The sequence below is a fragment of the Osmerus eperlanus genome, chromosome 14, assembly GCF_963692335.1.
Source record: "Osmerus eperlanus chromosome 14, fOsmEpe2.1, whole genome shotgun sequence".
NCBI classification, from domain to species: domain Eukaryota; kingdom Metazoa; phylum Chordata; class Actinopteri; order Osmeriformes; family Osmeridae; genus Osmerus; species Osmerus eperlanus.
In genome coordinates this window covers 6,584,741-6,599,329 of record NC_085031.1, presented here as the reverse complement: position 1 = coordinate 6,599,329, position 14,589 = coordinate 6,584,741, and the positions used below count along the sequence as shown (strand labels likewise).

The 14,589-nt window shown below is 50.2% G+C and overlaps 2 protein-coding genes across 3 annotated transcripts; one reads left to right on the top strand and one right to left on the bottom strand.

Annotated features, from left to right (window-relative positions):
* Window positions 1-35: 35 nt before the first annotated feature.
* Window positions 36-5,888, bottom strand: LOC134033567 (coiled-coil domain-containing protein 17-like). Its single transcript, XM_062477779.1, has 12 exons — window positions 4,224-5,888; window positions 3,912-4,082; window positions 3,652-3,781; window positions 3,344-3,497; window positions 3,018-3,191; window positions 2,740-2,891; window positions 2,269-2,543; window positions 2,096-2,181; window positions 1,204-1,425; window positions 818-1,040; window positions 396-506; window positions 36-273 (listed from the first exon to the last, which is right to left on the bottom strand). The coding sequence occupies exons 1-12, from the start codon at window positions 4,350-4,352 to the stop codon at window positions 118-120; spliced, it is 1,983 nt and encodes a 660-aa protein (XP_062333763.1). The 5' UTR covers window positions 4,353-5,888; the 3' UTR covers window positions 36-117.
* On the top strand, window positions 4,890-11,910 carry smad2 (SMAD family member 2). 2 transcript variants are annotated; one of them, XM_062477780.1, is made up of 11 exons: window positions 4,891-5,065; window positions 5,792-6,237; window positions 7,752-7,841; window positions 8,157-8,350; window positions 8,501-8,635; window positions 8,765-8,839; window positions 8,947-9,003; window positions 9,224-9,436; window positions 9,522-9,659; window positions 9,887-10,031; window positions 10,179-11,910. In XM_062477780.1, the coding sequence occupies exons 2-11, from the start codon at window positions 5,996-5,998 to the stop codon at window positions 10,300-10,302; spliced, it is 1,413 nt and encodes a 470-aa protein (XP_062333764.1). In that variant the 5' UTR covers window positions 4,891-5,065; window positions 5,792-5,995; the 3' UTR covers window positions 10,303-11,910. The 2 variants fall into 2 exon arrangements, with proteins under 2 accessions (XP_062333765.1, XP_062333764.1); XM_062477781.1 differs by lacking the exon at window positions 7,752-7,841 and having other exon boundaries at window positions 4,890-5,065.
* The last annotated feature ends 2,679 nt before the right edge of the window (window positions 11,911-14,589 follow it).

Genomic DNA, 14,589 nt, shown 5'->3' with positions numbered 1-14,589 from the left:
AAATAATAGGACACTTTTTTATTATAACCCTTACAAATCATTGACATTTTATTAGACAAGAATCTCAGATCAGCTCATCATCCTCATCATTATCATTAGTGAAGAACTGCAGCTCTGTCAGTCCTGCAGATAGGACAGCAGGGTAGGGTCTTCAGGCTCCCCAGGATCCCCTTGCTGAAAGCTGGGGGGGAAGGCTGTCAGTTGGGCCTGGCACTGGTCCCGAGCCTGGTACCGGTTCTGGGAGGGATCGAGGTGTGTGCTCCTTTCACTAATCTGGTGACGGTTGAAGGGATAGTGATGGAGGGAGAAAGGAAGAGAGGTATAGAGAAATTATTTCAAAATTACAACCCCATGAACACCCCTGTATGTGTGTGCGTGCGGTGGGGAGTCCCTACCAGAGGGGGGTATCTGTAGAGACCCATGGAGCTGAGACTGATGACCTCACAGCTCTGGGAGTCTGCATCTCTGGCATTTACGACCCTGAGGTACAGTTCTGCACGGTCCAGCTACAGGAGGGACGTGGGGTGGGGGTGGAGGTGGGGGCAACATACAGTGGAGACTGAAAGAGGGGTGGGGCACCAACGTGTGCAGTTTTTACTTTCAGCCATCACATAACAGTCCCATCCAAGCAGTTCATGCAATCAGCTTTATGTGCAACGCTGAGGTCAAATGTGAGTGTGGTGCTGTACAGATGTCACACAGCAATGCTATGACAACAAGGAAGGTAAGACGAAAGAGGGTGAGTGTATTGAAACGATCCGGACTGACAAAAAGAGCCGAGTTTCTGTACTGAAAGCGGGCCCTTCTCTACTGTCACCTGAGGGATAGTATTGATCTCTCTTGAGGTTAGACCGGGTCGGACCGGTAGTACGCGGACCAGAACCTTCCACCTCCCGCTGAGCACACGGTTGTGTTTGTCAAACAGATCAACTTTGCTCCAGCCCCGTGGCACCAGGCGCCTCACTTCCTGTCCACACGTGTCATATCCTCCCGAGGCCTGCAGCTGGAGCCCCAGGGAGATGGAGGAGGAGGGGAGGAGCCTGGGGTAGGAGGGAGGGACAGATACTACTAAGGTAGGAGGACACCAAAATATAGGACCTTGTATTTGTTACAAAATGACACCCTGTAAAAGTTTCACATCCACATTAAAGTAGGTATGCTAGCTAGGCTAGGTAGCTAAGGAAGAAAGGAAGGCAGGCTCACATGGGCACTGCCTGTCTGGTGGCGAAAATGGCCATGCTTCCTCTGGACTGCTGGGGGAGTGGTGGCAGGGCAGACAGGCTGACAGGCTGGGAGTGTGCTGGGGGCAAGGGTGTGGGGCTGCTCAGCTCCTGGTCTCCACTGGACAGGCTTACCTCCAGCCTGCACACCCTAAAGTCTGGAGAGAGTCCCAGCACACAGTCATAGAATACCACCAGCCCCGCCCTGGGGACACACAGCAGTGAGGGGATGAGAACAGCTCACACGTTTAATATATATTAAATATATATACATATATATACAGAATAGATATACATATCCCATAATAAGGGTCCTCTATATATGTTCAAATGGGTGAGTGCAGCTTACTAATACACTTTAAATAGACCAAGGCTTCTTCCCAATGCATTTGACAACAAGGGCTAACAGGTTCACAACTGCTAACTAACTTCCACTTTTATAATTATATAATCACTTTCAATAATCACAACAACAGGATGTGTGCCCCCCCTCCCACATACACTCCTATCTGAGCCTGCAGTTATCTCTGACCTTGCCACAGCATTCCCCTTATCACTCAAAAAAATTCTAAATATTGGATGGGAGTAATAAAATATATCTCCCTCTACCACTGGCTCATGTTCAGTGTGCACCTGTAACTTTCTCCAGTTGCGCTTTCTTTGAGCAATCAACTACATACTATGCCTATTGTCTTTACTCCATAGATTTACTGTAACTTTAATGCATCTTTTATTTTCTTTGCATGACGTTTCTAAAAACATCCATATTTCTCTTGTTCATGATGGAGGGCGAGAGAGAGAGAGAGAGAGAGAGAGAGAGAGAGAGAGAGAGAGAGAGAGAGAGAGAGAGAGAGAGAGCGAGGGGTGAGACTAACATAGGGTCATAGGGAGCAGGGTCCAGATCTTCAGAAGCCTCCAGAGACAGATGCTGTAGAGCTGGAGTCTCTGACCTCACCTGGACCTGAGGACACAGACCAGTACCAGAAGAGCAGGATTAGCTATGGACCAGTACCAGTACCATAGAGCAGGGTTAGCTATAGACCAGTACCAGAGGGGGGAAACGCAGGGGTGACCCAGGCGTCTTGCTGGTGAGCATCTGCCTCCTCATTTTCTGAATCTCCATCTCGTGCTTCAGCAGGTCCAGGTCCATCTTCATGGCTGACAGATGATGGTCAGAGAGTCCTCTTGTGGGCCTCCTGCTCCTCCTTAGCTGTGCCAGGAGGATCTCCTCCTGCAGCCTCCGGTTCTCCTCCTCCACCTCCCACAGCTCCCGTCTGCTCAGCCCAGCCAGGGAAGGCCCTCTTCTGGGTTCTGGCTTTCTGCCTGGACACCCAAGAGAGGAGACAGAGTTAGGAATGATGGAGAGAGAGAGAGAGAGAGCGAGCGAGAGCGAGCAAGAGATAGAGAGAGAGAGAGAGAGAGAGAGAGAGAGAGAGAGAGAGAGAGAGAGAGAGAGAGAGAGAGAGAGAGAGAGAGAGAGAGAGAGAGAGAGAGAGAGAGAGAGAAAATTATGTCTTACTTTTGCTCCGGTCCCTCTGCTGGGGCTGGCTAGTGTGGGGCCAGATCCTCTGGTTTCCCTCCAACTTTAAGGCTTCATCCAGCATATCCTGCAACTGAGCCAAAATGGCCACCTCACAGCCGCCATGTTGGAGATAGGTGAGACGCAGGCAGCTGAAGGGGCCAAACAGAGAACACACAGCAGTCAATGTTAAACTGTATCAACAGCTACAGAGGACACGCATGTTTTGTGTTGACAGTCAGTATTGCGTAGTCTAATAGAGCTGTGTGTGTGATTACCTGATCTCTGCTGAAAGACCTGCACCACCATATACGGGCACGTATGTGTGGGTGTCACCGGGTGCTACGAGGGCCTGGGGGGGGTGTCTGGGATCTTCCTGGGGGGGGTGTCTGGGATGTTCCTGTGGGGTGTGGGCACGAGAGTATCTGTGTCTGCTGGGAACAGTCCCTCTCCTGAAGGAGATAGTGTACACATGGTTACCTGTTCTCACGGAACAATATGATCTTAAATCAACATAGAAGACAGTGTGTGTGTTTGTGTGCTGACCATGTCTGTGTGTGTGTGTGCGCGCTGATAGTGACGGTGTGTGTGTGTGTGTACTGACAGTGTCTGAGTGCTAGGCTGCTGCAGGTTTTCCAGTAGTGTCTCCAGCAGGTGTGTGTTCCTGTGCTCCTGCAGCGTGAGTTCACACAGCATCTTCTCCAGCTCAGACACTCTCCTGCTGTGTGCAGACATCTCCATCTGCCTCTGCCCCATGTCTTGGGGTGGGTAGAGCGGGGTAGCGTCATCACATCATAGTGTTATGTATGAAGTACCGTATTTGAAGATTCAAGAATTTGTTAAGAATCCATCTATCTATCCATCCATCCATCCCTTAATGCATGACCCAGCACTAAATACTCAGTAGAATACCTCTCCTTTGTCTCTCTAGGTTCGGGTTCTGGTGTGTCAGTTGGGTCAGTTGTGCTGTGTGGTCCTCTGACCGGGTTCTGGAGTCGGGCCCTCCCAGGCCAGACCCCAATCCCCCCCATGCCCTCCCTGACTGCAGGGAAGAGGATGGGGCACAGACAGTCACCACTTTACGCTGCACGACATAACCATGAAACCTATAGAAAAACCTTGATAATTAACTTGTAATAAACGATTTAGCACGTGAATTAAAATGTGCTTACTGGTTCACTGTGGGTGTTCCTGTAAGGCACTGGTCTCAGTGTTCCAGTGTGGGGCTTCTCCTCTGGGGTGTGTCGGTCCTTCACCCCCTGGCCTCCCTCCACCCTCCGGGTGTCCTCTGTCCTTCTCCTCAGCTCCTGCCGTCTTCTCTGCAGCTCCCTGACTCTCTCAAGCTGGAGAGGGGCCGAACAACCATCCTCAGTTAGACACTCCAGGAACCTATCCTGGTTGACCCTCAATCCCTTTTAATCGAATTTTAGCCAAACACAATCATTTGCTACTGACACGGAATTGATTTGCTCCCCCGCTGTTACCATGTCCAGTGGCGTCTCTGGCTCCTGGGTTTTTATAAACTCTCCGCCAATGCAGAACTTCTCCTTGTGCTTGTCCAGGAGAAGAGATGACCTGAAAGTCATTTTACAGCGAGAACAACAAAATTCCATACTTTCACGTGTTCAACGCCGTGTTCTCCACTTTCTGTATATCGGATTTGCGCTCGATAATCGTCTCTCACACGAATAATCAATGCAGTTTTGTCTGGCAGCAGCGCGCTTGGCAACCACTATCAACAAGCGCAACATTTCAGATAAAGATGGGCGCGACCTTATTTGCGTGTGGAGGAACCTGAATTGTAACAACAACAAAAAATCCACATATTGAATATGCTAAATACTTTTGATTATTGTAAAGTCTGCATGTGGCGTGGTGTGATTTAACAATGTTCAAGATGACAGGCATTCCCAGACAGTTGCCTAATGTAACGAATGTATAATTTTAACTGATTAATATTAAGCTGCCAGTCTATGGCAGTAGTATCTGCTAATTTTGTGTAAGAAATCTAGCTATGCATTGGTTTACAAGCGGTCGTAGAGCGCAAAAGAGGCAGTGATCGACACAATCTCAAGCCAGTCCACGAGAGAGATATCCTCAGGTTATCCGATTGAAAATGGATCCTTAGCCAATAGGAGCGAGCGGGAGGAGGGACAGACAATTGTGTCTGATTATGTTTGGTTGAGCTATGTACGATGGGCCATCGTCCGGCGGCACGGGAGGAAAACATTAGCTAAACTATATAGAAATACCGTTAGAGACGGACCGACGGAATATTTGTCAGTGTTACTCTTGGTTGCCCAACAGTCAGTGATTTCCACTCTGGGTAAGTCCATCAAACATGGCACAGGGACAGCCGCTAGTTGTAAACATGTCCCAAACCTGCTTTTTGGTCTCTTATACAAAGTAGCAAGCTTGCTAGCATTTTTTTTAGGTAGAACTGTCAGTCAATGCAAACAAAAGAAGCATGAACAATCCGCTGTGTTATGTAATTGGCTTACGGGCTTTCAAGAATGTGTGTAGGGGTTGCGTTTGCTTCACTGCACAACTTGTGATAGCTTGTTTATTTTCTGATTCATGATTGGTATTATTACGGGTAATTAATTCAGGTCCCTGATGTGTGTGTGTGTGTGTGTATGTTGTAGCCAAGCCTGTCTGCATGCCCAATGCCGGAGTAGAACCATCGGATACAAAGTAACAACCGCAGACATATCTCAGGCACGCTTCCGTGTGTGCTGCAGGCGAGTTATCCTTTGTTTCGCCGCTAAGTATGTGATAGGATTGTCTTTTGATTCGAATGAACGGATCTTTGTGCTTTGGAAACTGACAGTTTAATTCAACCCAGTTCTCATATTATGTTAAATGCGCGTGCACTTAAAATTAGGCTCCTGAGTCTCTTTCTGCTCCAGTTAACTACATAGTGCTCTATCTAAAATTATTAACTTCCGATACTCAGTTCTAACGGAGCTGCACAGGTATAGCCTCCGACTTCGTATCACATCCGTCTCACCACTATCTCTGATTTATGTGCCTGTCTATGTGTTTGTGGCAGAACCCCAAACAAGTGCTCCCTGCCTCGTCGAGTCAGAGGTGAAGTCAGCCTACAAGTGCCTGTGCCATTGCTGTGCACACTCCTTTGTGTCCCGACATTCCTGCCCACCTCCACCCTCCCCTCCCTGGTTCCAGGAGGGGACGACTGTTCTCCCCCCTTCACTGTTGCCCTCCCCCCCCCCAAACCCCCATCCACTTGCCCACCATGTCCTCCATCCTGCCCTTCACGCCCCCGGTGGTGAAGCGTCTCCTGGGTTGGAAAAAGAGTCCGGCGGGCTCCGGCGGCGCTGGCAGCGGAGGGGTGGAGCTCAACGCCCAGGAGGAGAAGTGGTGTGAGAAGGCTGTGAAGAGCCTGGTGAAGAAGCTGAAGAAGACGGGGCAGCTGGAGGAGCTGGAGAAGGCCATCAGCTCCCAGAACTGCAACACCAAGTGTGTCACCATCCCTAGGTAAAGAGGCGCACCCACACACACACACACACATATCATTATCCGAGCAGTAGATCATCAATAGATATATCTGCTAAGCTCTCCTAGTCACGCACTCACTTGCACGCCCCCCCCACCCCACATGCAAACACACACACACAGACACACATCTCAGTTTCGGGGGTTCAAAGGACAGACGGCCATGTCTATGTTGCTGGAAACTGCAGAAGTGAAACCCAGCCAGGGCTAGCTGTTCAGGAGGATTTCCTGTTTTCCTGCCAGACTCAGCTGGTTGTTCTGACATGCAGCAGCAACAACAAAGCCGTGGGCGCTCTATGGCATGCTGGGCTGTTCAGATGGGATGGATTCCCTTCACTGACACACACACTGATTAGTGTAAAGTTAATGTACTAACTCAGTCACCCCCTCTCGAGAGGTTATCAAGAGGTCAGTTACTGAGGTTGACAGGTGATCGACAGATCATCAAGACTGGTTATTCTGGGAGACAGGTGATGTGTAGATTTGTCAGACTGTCTAGGTGTCTGTGGTGCCCACTTGGCCTAGTCACACGATTCTGTCTTCCTGTGAGCAGACTTCCTGTATCACATGACATGAGCAGGACGAGCGAGTCAGCACTTTCACACTCTGTATCAAAGCAAGGATTAGTTGTCCATGTGTGTCCACAGCTGTCTGACCCGTCAACCAATTAGGTTGGCTGGTCTAGATGACAGGTGATTGGTAAAACCAATCAATCAAATGATTTGTCTGTTGAATGTTTTTGACTGTTGTGATCCCAGGTAGGATCTCTCTGTCTCCGTCCTGTTTTCCCTTTCCCACTGTGGGAGACTGTGTTGTAATTGTAACTACCTACTTGACCTTGGAACCGTAGGACTGAGACATGTTTAGAGGGATAGGGAGGGAAGGAAGGAGAGGGTGAGGGATAGGGAGCGGGAGGAGAGAGGGTGAGGGATACGGAGCGGGAGGAGAGAGGGTGAGGGATAGGGAGCGGGAGGAGAGAGGGTGATGGATAGGGAGCGGGAGGAGAGAGGGTGAGGGATACGGAGCGGGAGGAGAGAGGGTGAGGGAGTGGGAGGGGTGAGTAAAGGGGTGATGCAGCTTCAGAATCTCAAGGAGCAGTTGTTTTCCATCACACATTACCATACACCTGTCACATGTGGTTTGTCATGTCCATAGAGCCTCGGTGCTTGTTTGTGTCATCTGGCTGGGGTTTGAACGGTTTCACTCGCCTAGCAAGATGAGATCCCCAGCTTCCTACACACATCTTTTCCTTCCTTCCTTCTCTCCTTTCTTTCTTTCTTTCTTTCTCTCTTTTTTCCTCCTTCCTGCTTTTTTTGTTACCCTTACCTTTATCGATCCTGTCATGCTAGACCAAGACTCATCTGCCTGTTTGACCATCTTCATGTCATCCATCTCCTCCGTGTGTCTGAGGGAATCATGATTTCACGTTTTGTCATCGTTTTTTATTTGATTTTTTGGTCCGTTTATGTGTTCCTGCCATGTGTTCTTGACCACAGCAACTGTTCTGAGATCTGGGGTCTGAGTTCAGCTCACACCATAGAGAAGTGGGATACCTCTGGAATGTACGGCTTCCCTGACCATACCAGGTGACTATGCCCTCCGCTTCGCCACGTGACCGTGTACATGCTGTCATGTGACCCTTCGAGTGTGCTCATGTGACCTGCGCCGCCTTCCTGTGTGCTTCCTCTTTGTGTCTCAAACGTCTCTGTGTGTGTCCTACTACTGGCCCCAGCTCTGCTTCCAACCCCATCGGAGGACAAAATGTCAGGAGAGGAACCCAAGCCTTTTTTTGTCCTCCAATGGGATTAGAGGAGGGAAGCCCCAATTATCGGGTTAGGGTTAGCGTTAGGAACGCTGTCCTAAAGCATTAAGTTTTGACTCCTCCTCCACCTCCTCCCCAGGTCTCTGGATGGCCGTCTCCAGGTGTCCCACAGGAAGGGCCTCCCCCATGTGATCTACTGTCGCCTGTGGCGCTGGCCAGATCTCCACAGCCACCACGAGCTGCGGGCCATGGAGGCCTGCCAGTACGCCTTCCACCTGAAGAAGGACGAGGTGTGCGTCAACCCCTACCACTACCAGAGGGTGGAGACCCCAGGTACGACCCCTGACCTCTCACCTGGCACCGTACAGGCCAGCTGGAGATGTGGTCTGCTGGGTGGAATTTGAACTCTCCTCTTCTCCCCCCCCTTCCTCGCCTCTCCTGTCCTCCGCTACCCTCCCCCTCCTCTCCTCCCCTCTCCTCCAGTCCTTCCTCCAGTGCTGGTTCCCAGACATACAGAGATCCTGACAGAGCTCCCCCCTCTGGACGACTACACACACTCCATCCCTGAGAACACCAACTTCCCTGCAGGCATGGAGCCCCCCAACAACTACATCCCAGGTCAGTCTCTCTCTCTCTCACTCACTCACTCACTCACTCACTCACTCACTCACTCACTCACTCTCACACACACACACACACTTCTTCTCCTATACACACCCCTCCTCCAACACCTCTCTTGTGTTACAGAGACCCCTCCACCGGGATACATAAGTGAGGATGGAGAGACCAGCGATCAACCCCTGAACCAGTCCATGGACACAGGTACGAGTGTGGGCCTGGTCTAGTGTACTAGGGTAGTACAGTTCTAGCATGTAGTACATTAGGACCGGGACAGATGTGATGTAAAGTGAGTCTGTGTTTCCATCTAGGTTCTCCAGCTGAACTGTCACCTAGTGGAACATTGTCGCCTGTCAGTCATGGCCTGGGTAACACAAGACCCCTAACACACACACATATTTAAACACACACACACACACACACACATACTTGGGGAAGGGAAGAACGGGAATGAGGGAAGAAGAAGACGCTGATTCTATGTTCTCTCCACAAGACTGGAACCTGAAGACCTTCAACCGTCTATTGTCCGACAACACTCACACTGTCTCTCCATCTCTGTCGTCCCCCCCCCCCCCCCCCCCCCTCCAGACCTCCAGCCGGTGACGTACTCAGAGCCGGCGTTCTGGTGCTCAATAGCCTACTACGAGCTGAACCAGCGGGTGGGGGAGACCTTCCACGCCTCGCAGCCCTCGCTGACGGTGGACGGCTTCACAGACCCCTCCAACTCTGAGCGCTTCTGCCTTGGCCTGCTCTCCAACGTCAACCGCAACGCTACCGTGGAGATGACACGGAGACATATAGGTGGGCCAGCCCCAGACACACACACACACATACGTTCCCCTCATACCAACACTCACCTGGTGTGTGTGTGTGTGTGTGAGTGCAGGCAGGGGCGTGCGTCTTTACTACATCGGAGGAGAGGTGTTCGCAGAGTGTCTCAGCGACAGCGCCATCTTTGTCCAGAGCCCCAACTGTAACCAACGCTACGGCTGGCACCCGGCAACCGTCTGCAAGATTCCACCTGGTGAGAGGACAGGGGGGAGGAGAGGGGGGAGGAGAGGGGGGAGGAGAGGGGGGAGGACAGGGGGGAGGAGAGGGGGGAGGACAGGGGGGAGGACAGGGGGGAGGACAGGGGGGAGGACAGGGGGGAGGAGAGGGGGGAGGACAGGGGGGAGGAGAGGGGGGAGGACAGGGGGGAGGAGAGGAGAAAGGGGAGAGATGAGAAGGATAATGATGTGTTTTCTTCACCAGGCTGTAACCTGAAGATCTTCAACAACCAGGAGTTTGCAGCCCTGCTGGCCCAGTCTGTGAACCAGGGCTTCGAGGCTGTCTACCAGCTGACTCGCATGTGCACCATCCGCATGAGCTTTGTCAAGGGCTGGGGGGCTGAGTACAGGTGAGGGTTATGGGGGGTGGGGAAGGGGTGAGGCTGGGAGGTGGGTTTGAAGCTGGGAGGCTTACAATCTAGGGGGCATTGGACACAGGTAAGGACTGTATGTCTGTCTGTCTGTCTGTCTAAACACCTGTGTGTCTGTTGTTGCAGACGCCAGACAGTAACCAGCACTCCCTGCTGGATCGAGCTGCACCTCAATGGGCCTCTCCAGTGGCTGGACAAGGTTCTGACCCAGATGGGCTCGCCCTCCGTGCGCTGTTCCAGCATGTCTTAATGACCCCTGACCTTCAACCAGTATTTCCCTAAACCCCCAGTTCATCATCACCAGAAAAACCATCAAACAGACTCTGTATATTCCCCAATTCTATTCCCTTATAAGATTTATTTTGACTCTCTCTCACAAACAAACACACATGGTCAGTTACCCCTAAGTCCATAAAGTGTGCCCCTAATGGATGCTGTTCAGATTGTGTCAACGTCTGAAGCCGGACAACCGACAGAGACAGAGACAGAGACAGAGACAGAGACAGAGACAGAGACAGAGACAGAGACAGAGACAGAGACAGAGACAGAGGGCCCTCTGAGGGATGTTTGTGTCCTGGACACAGCTTCAGGAGGCTGGGACCAGACCACAGAGACCACGACAAGGTCTCCCTCTAGTGGTGTGCTGAGGGAGGACGAGCAGCACATTATTTGACATGCTAGTCAGTCTTACCACACCCTCTGCTTTCTCTTTTCTCCCTATCTGTCCCTCCTATCTCTCTCTCTCCTCTTTACTCCCCTCTATATAAAAAAAAAAAGTGTTGCCTTTGTAGTGAGTGAGTGGCTGTCCACCATGTTGAAGAGGAACGTCCAAGAAGACGGAAAGACCCAGAAGTTACACGTACAATCAGACCGTTTTTTTCTCCACAGCAGACTAGAGAATGTGGCCCAATGTCAGCGTTCTAGCACAAGTCTGTGTTCTCCTTCCTGCACACGTCTGGAGTGAGTGTTGCCAATCAAAACGGTCCTACGGACCAAACCGAGCAGTTGGTTACTAAATCTTCTTTTTGCGGTCAAAATCTTTCAAACGTCAAATATTTAAGCTTTAAGTATTGATTTACTAGTCTAGCATAATTTTGCACCATTTATTTTTTCCTTTTAGCTAACTTTTTGTATTTCCATGTATTTTTATATATAAATATATTTAAAATCTTTAAAACTTTTTTTTCATTTAGAATTGAGCATTTCTTTTGATCTTGCCCACTTTGGGCCTCATGAAATGAGAAGTAGCAAAGTTGCTGTGTCTGACTGGTCTGCTGTCTACAGTAGAGAGACCTGCTCAAACAAGCCCCTCACCCTATACATTCACACTTTCTGTTTAGCTCAAGCAACCCTTCACCTAGACCATCACACTTCCTGTTTAGCTCAAACAAGCCCCTCACCCATCTCGTCTCCCGTACTTGGTTCTAGTATTTGACTAGGCTGACCCCCCCCCCCCCCCCCCTCCCCAGCCCAAGCCTGCTATTCTATCTAGGTGTTTGTAGTACGGTGTGAGAGTGTGGACACAGTGAGTACAACAGGACTGCCGGTGTCATGAGTGAATCGTTGTGACAACCTGTAACCTCTGTGGCTGTAGGCGACAGTGTGCAGATGAGACCTGGATGTGGACCAGATGTATATGCATATAACTGTGGATGTATATACATTTATACACAGTCATTTAGTTCCACACACTTTTTTTTTTTTTCATTCGTTTTTAACTGCAAAGCATTTGACAGTGGATGAGCTTGTGTTTCCAATAGAAATGTGCTGTTGCTGTAGGATGTGGTCTCTGAGCTCATCAGGTGTTACATACAGTATGCAGACTTAAGTACACTAATAAAAGTTTGACTTCTCTGGATGTTGCTGTGTAGACTGTTGTTTGCAGATGAAAGGTTAGGCTGTACTCAGGGTATCTGTATTCTCTGTATGTTTAAAAAAAGATCAAAGCTCTAGGGGATCTTTGTTCAACTAATAACATGCTGATCACTGTGGTTGGGAATATAATATTTGATTATTATGATATTAATATGGGTTGTGTTTTCTCTGGTACTGTTAGCCCAAGTCCCCCAAATGTGGTGTTCTCACAACTGTCCAGCAGAGAGAGCTGCGGGCACAGTAATAGTCCAGAGTTCCCATCATGCAACCACTCCTGTCTGGGTTGGGTTGGTCCTGGTGCAGGACGAGAGAATGGAACCTTCTGTCTGGACTATAGAAATGAGAATAGTTCAAACTATCCACGTCTGCTGCACTTTGTAACTATATACACTATTTGTACGTCTTTTTGGATGCTGACAAGTGAATAAATGTAAACGCAAACCTCAGCTTGCAAAAACAAACAATTGTTTGAATGATAGAAACATAGGGCTAATGCTTAGCACCGATTGCGGTTCCACACCCCTCCTAAAACCACCCACTTCTCCCGCCACAGAGCTGGGCCTCGCTCCTACGAGCAGCTCCATCAAACGTCTCCCAACACATTAAAAAGCCTTGCGGGGAGGAGACTGATAACCACTGCAGTCTATTATTCATGCCGAGTTTAACATGGATGATGTTTTTAGTGGTTTGGCGCAGCCTTCTCCCTGGCCCCCTGTGACCAGTTGACTCCCCGCGCTACCAGGAAGCTCTTCCCTCACTGTGTAATACCCAGGCGGTTACATGTGAGCGTCTGCTGTCTGAGGGGTTTACCTGTGGCAGCATGTCTTGTTTCTGAAGGGGTTTTTAAGAGGCAACCGTGTCCTTTTCCTTGTGGTTGCTGATGACCTGATATAACCCACAGTAAACAAACCCTGGCCTCCCTGTGTGGGAAAGCGAAAGCTGTCGTCTTGGTCTCCGAGCCGGCTGAACGTGAAGCGGGCCCCGCCGACACGGGCACACGGGCCCTCACATCCACCTCGTGCCTTTGTTGGATGTCCCTAGCAGCTTTGTGGGGCGCTAGCGTTGCGTGGCGTTCCTGTAAGACTTCCTTACGTTTGACCCTCTCGACCTCAGACAAAAACCCTGCAGAGGGCTTTTGTCCGTCCCGTGGACCTGGTGCAGCTTAATCATGTATAAGTTACCGCTCCTAATTAAGACGTTGTCCTAACCTATGGTTGACCCCGGCCTCCTTCACAAAGGCCCTCCAAGAGTCTTTGTGGCGTGGGCCGGCTGACTTGTCCAGCACGAGTGTAGGATGTCCAGGCTGGGCTTTCTGCTGGCTGCCTGACCCAGGAAGAACCAGGTAACTGGAGCACAGAGGGGCCCCGCCAGGTCATTTGGCCCAGATGAGTTTTCCACTCGGAGGCACAGTGACTGCAGGACCGGGGTCAGCACCGGGGACAGAGGCAGGAATAGGACCAGGGACAGAGGCAGGGACAGAAGGAGGATGGCAGTTGGAACGAGAGAGAAAGAGAGGGAGAGGGAGAAAAGAAAGAGCGAGAGGTTGTGCAGGGAGGCAGGGTCACAGTGCTGTCTCCGGCCTGATGGGCATGTTTCTCTGGCTCATCTCAGCACCGAGCCTCTACCAGGGACAGGCTGGCTCCACTCTGCCTCCCGCAGGCTCCATTAACAAACAGCAGGAGGCAGCAGTGAGCGAGAGCCTCCAATGTGAGAAGCTGGCAGCAGCTGTGTGTAAGCAGTGATTGTGTGTGTGTTAGGAGGTAATTAAAGCCATTAAACTGATTAGGAGTGTTTTCCTAATGGGCTGAGGGTCTGGTGTGATGACATCATAGACTTCTGTATCTTTAGCGTGATGTCTGTCATCAACCTAAGTAACTTAGTAAGTAAGCAATTAACTAACTAAGTAACAAGTTAAAAAAATGAAACCACATTTGAGTTTTTTGGTGACCTGGGAAGACCCCAGACACTGTTCTGGGGTCAGAAGTCACGGCATGATGCTTGTGATCACGTGACATGCAGCCCATCTGCAATATCCTCTTGGTCTGATGGTACAGGCCTGGTTTTGGAGAATGGGAGGTTGGGTTTAAACCCTGCAAGGAACATTTACCCCAGTGTAGATGTGTGTGTGTATGTGTCACCTGTTTTTTTCACCATCCTGTTAAGAAAGAAATGCCACCCGTTTGTCAGCACACACCTCTCTCTCCCCTACTGTTACAAGCTGTGTGTGTGTGTGTGTGTGTGTGTTTGACAGGAGGGAGTTATAAAAACAGTTAGGCTTAATAATTGATGTGCTGCATTTCAATCAATGTGAGAGCAGTGCGGGGCTAATTAAGGGTAGGCAGCCCTCCCTGGGGCCCACACCCAGGGGCCCACACACTCCAGCCCACTTTCTACACAATTCATGGGAATTCTCTATTTCAGGAGACAGAGTTGGCCATGTTATAACTCCCCCTCTCATCCACCACCTCCTCTCCTCTCCTCCTCCACTGTCCTCAGCCCCCCCCCTCCCCCCCCCTCTCTCTGTCCTCCCCCCCCTCTCTCCCCAGGCAGGAGAGTAAATGCAATTAATACCTCCACCGTGCTGCCTGCTAATTATTAAAGCACAAGAAAGAGATTATTTTACACCAGACTAATTTAAAGTTCATTGATGATTGTTTTAATT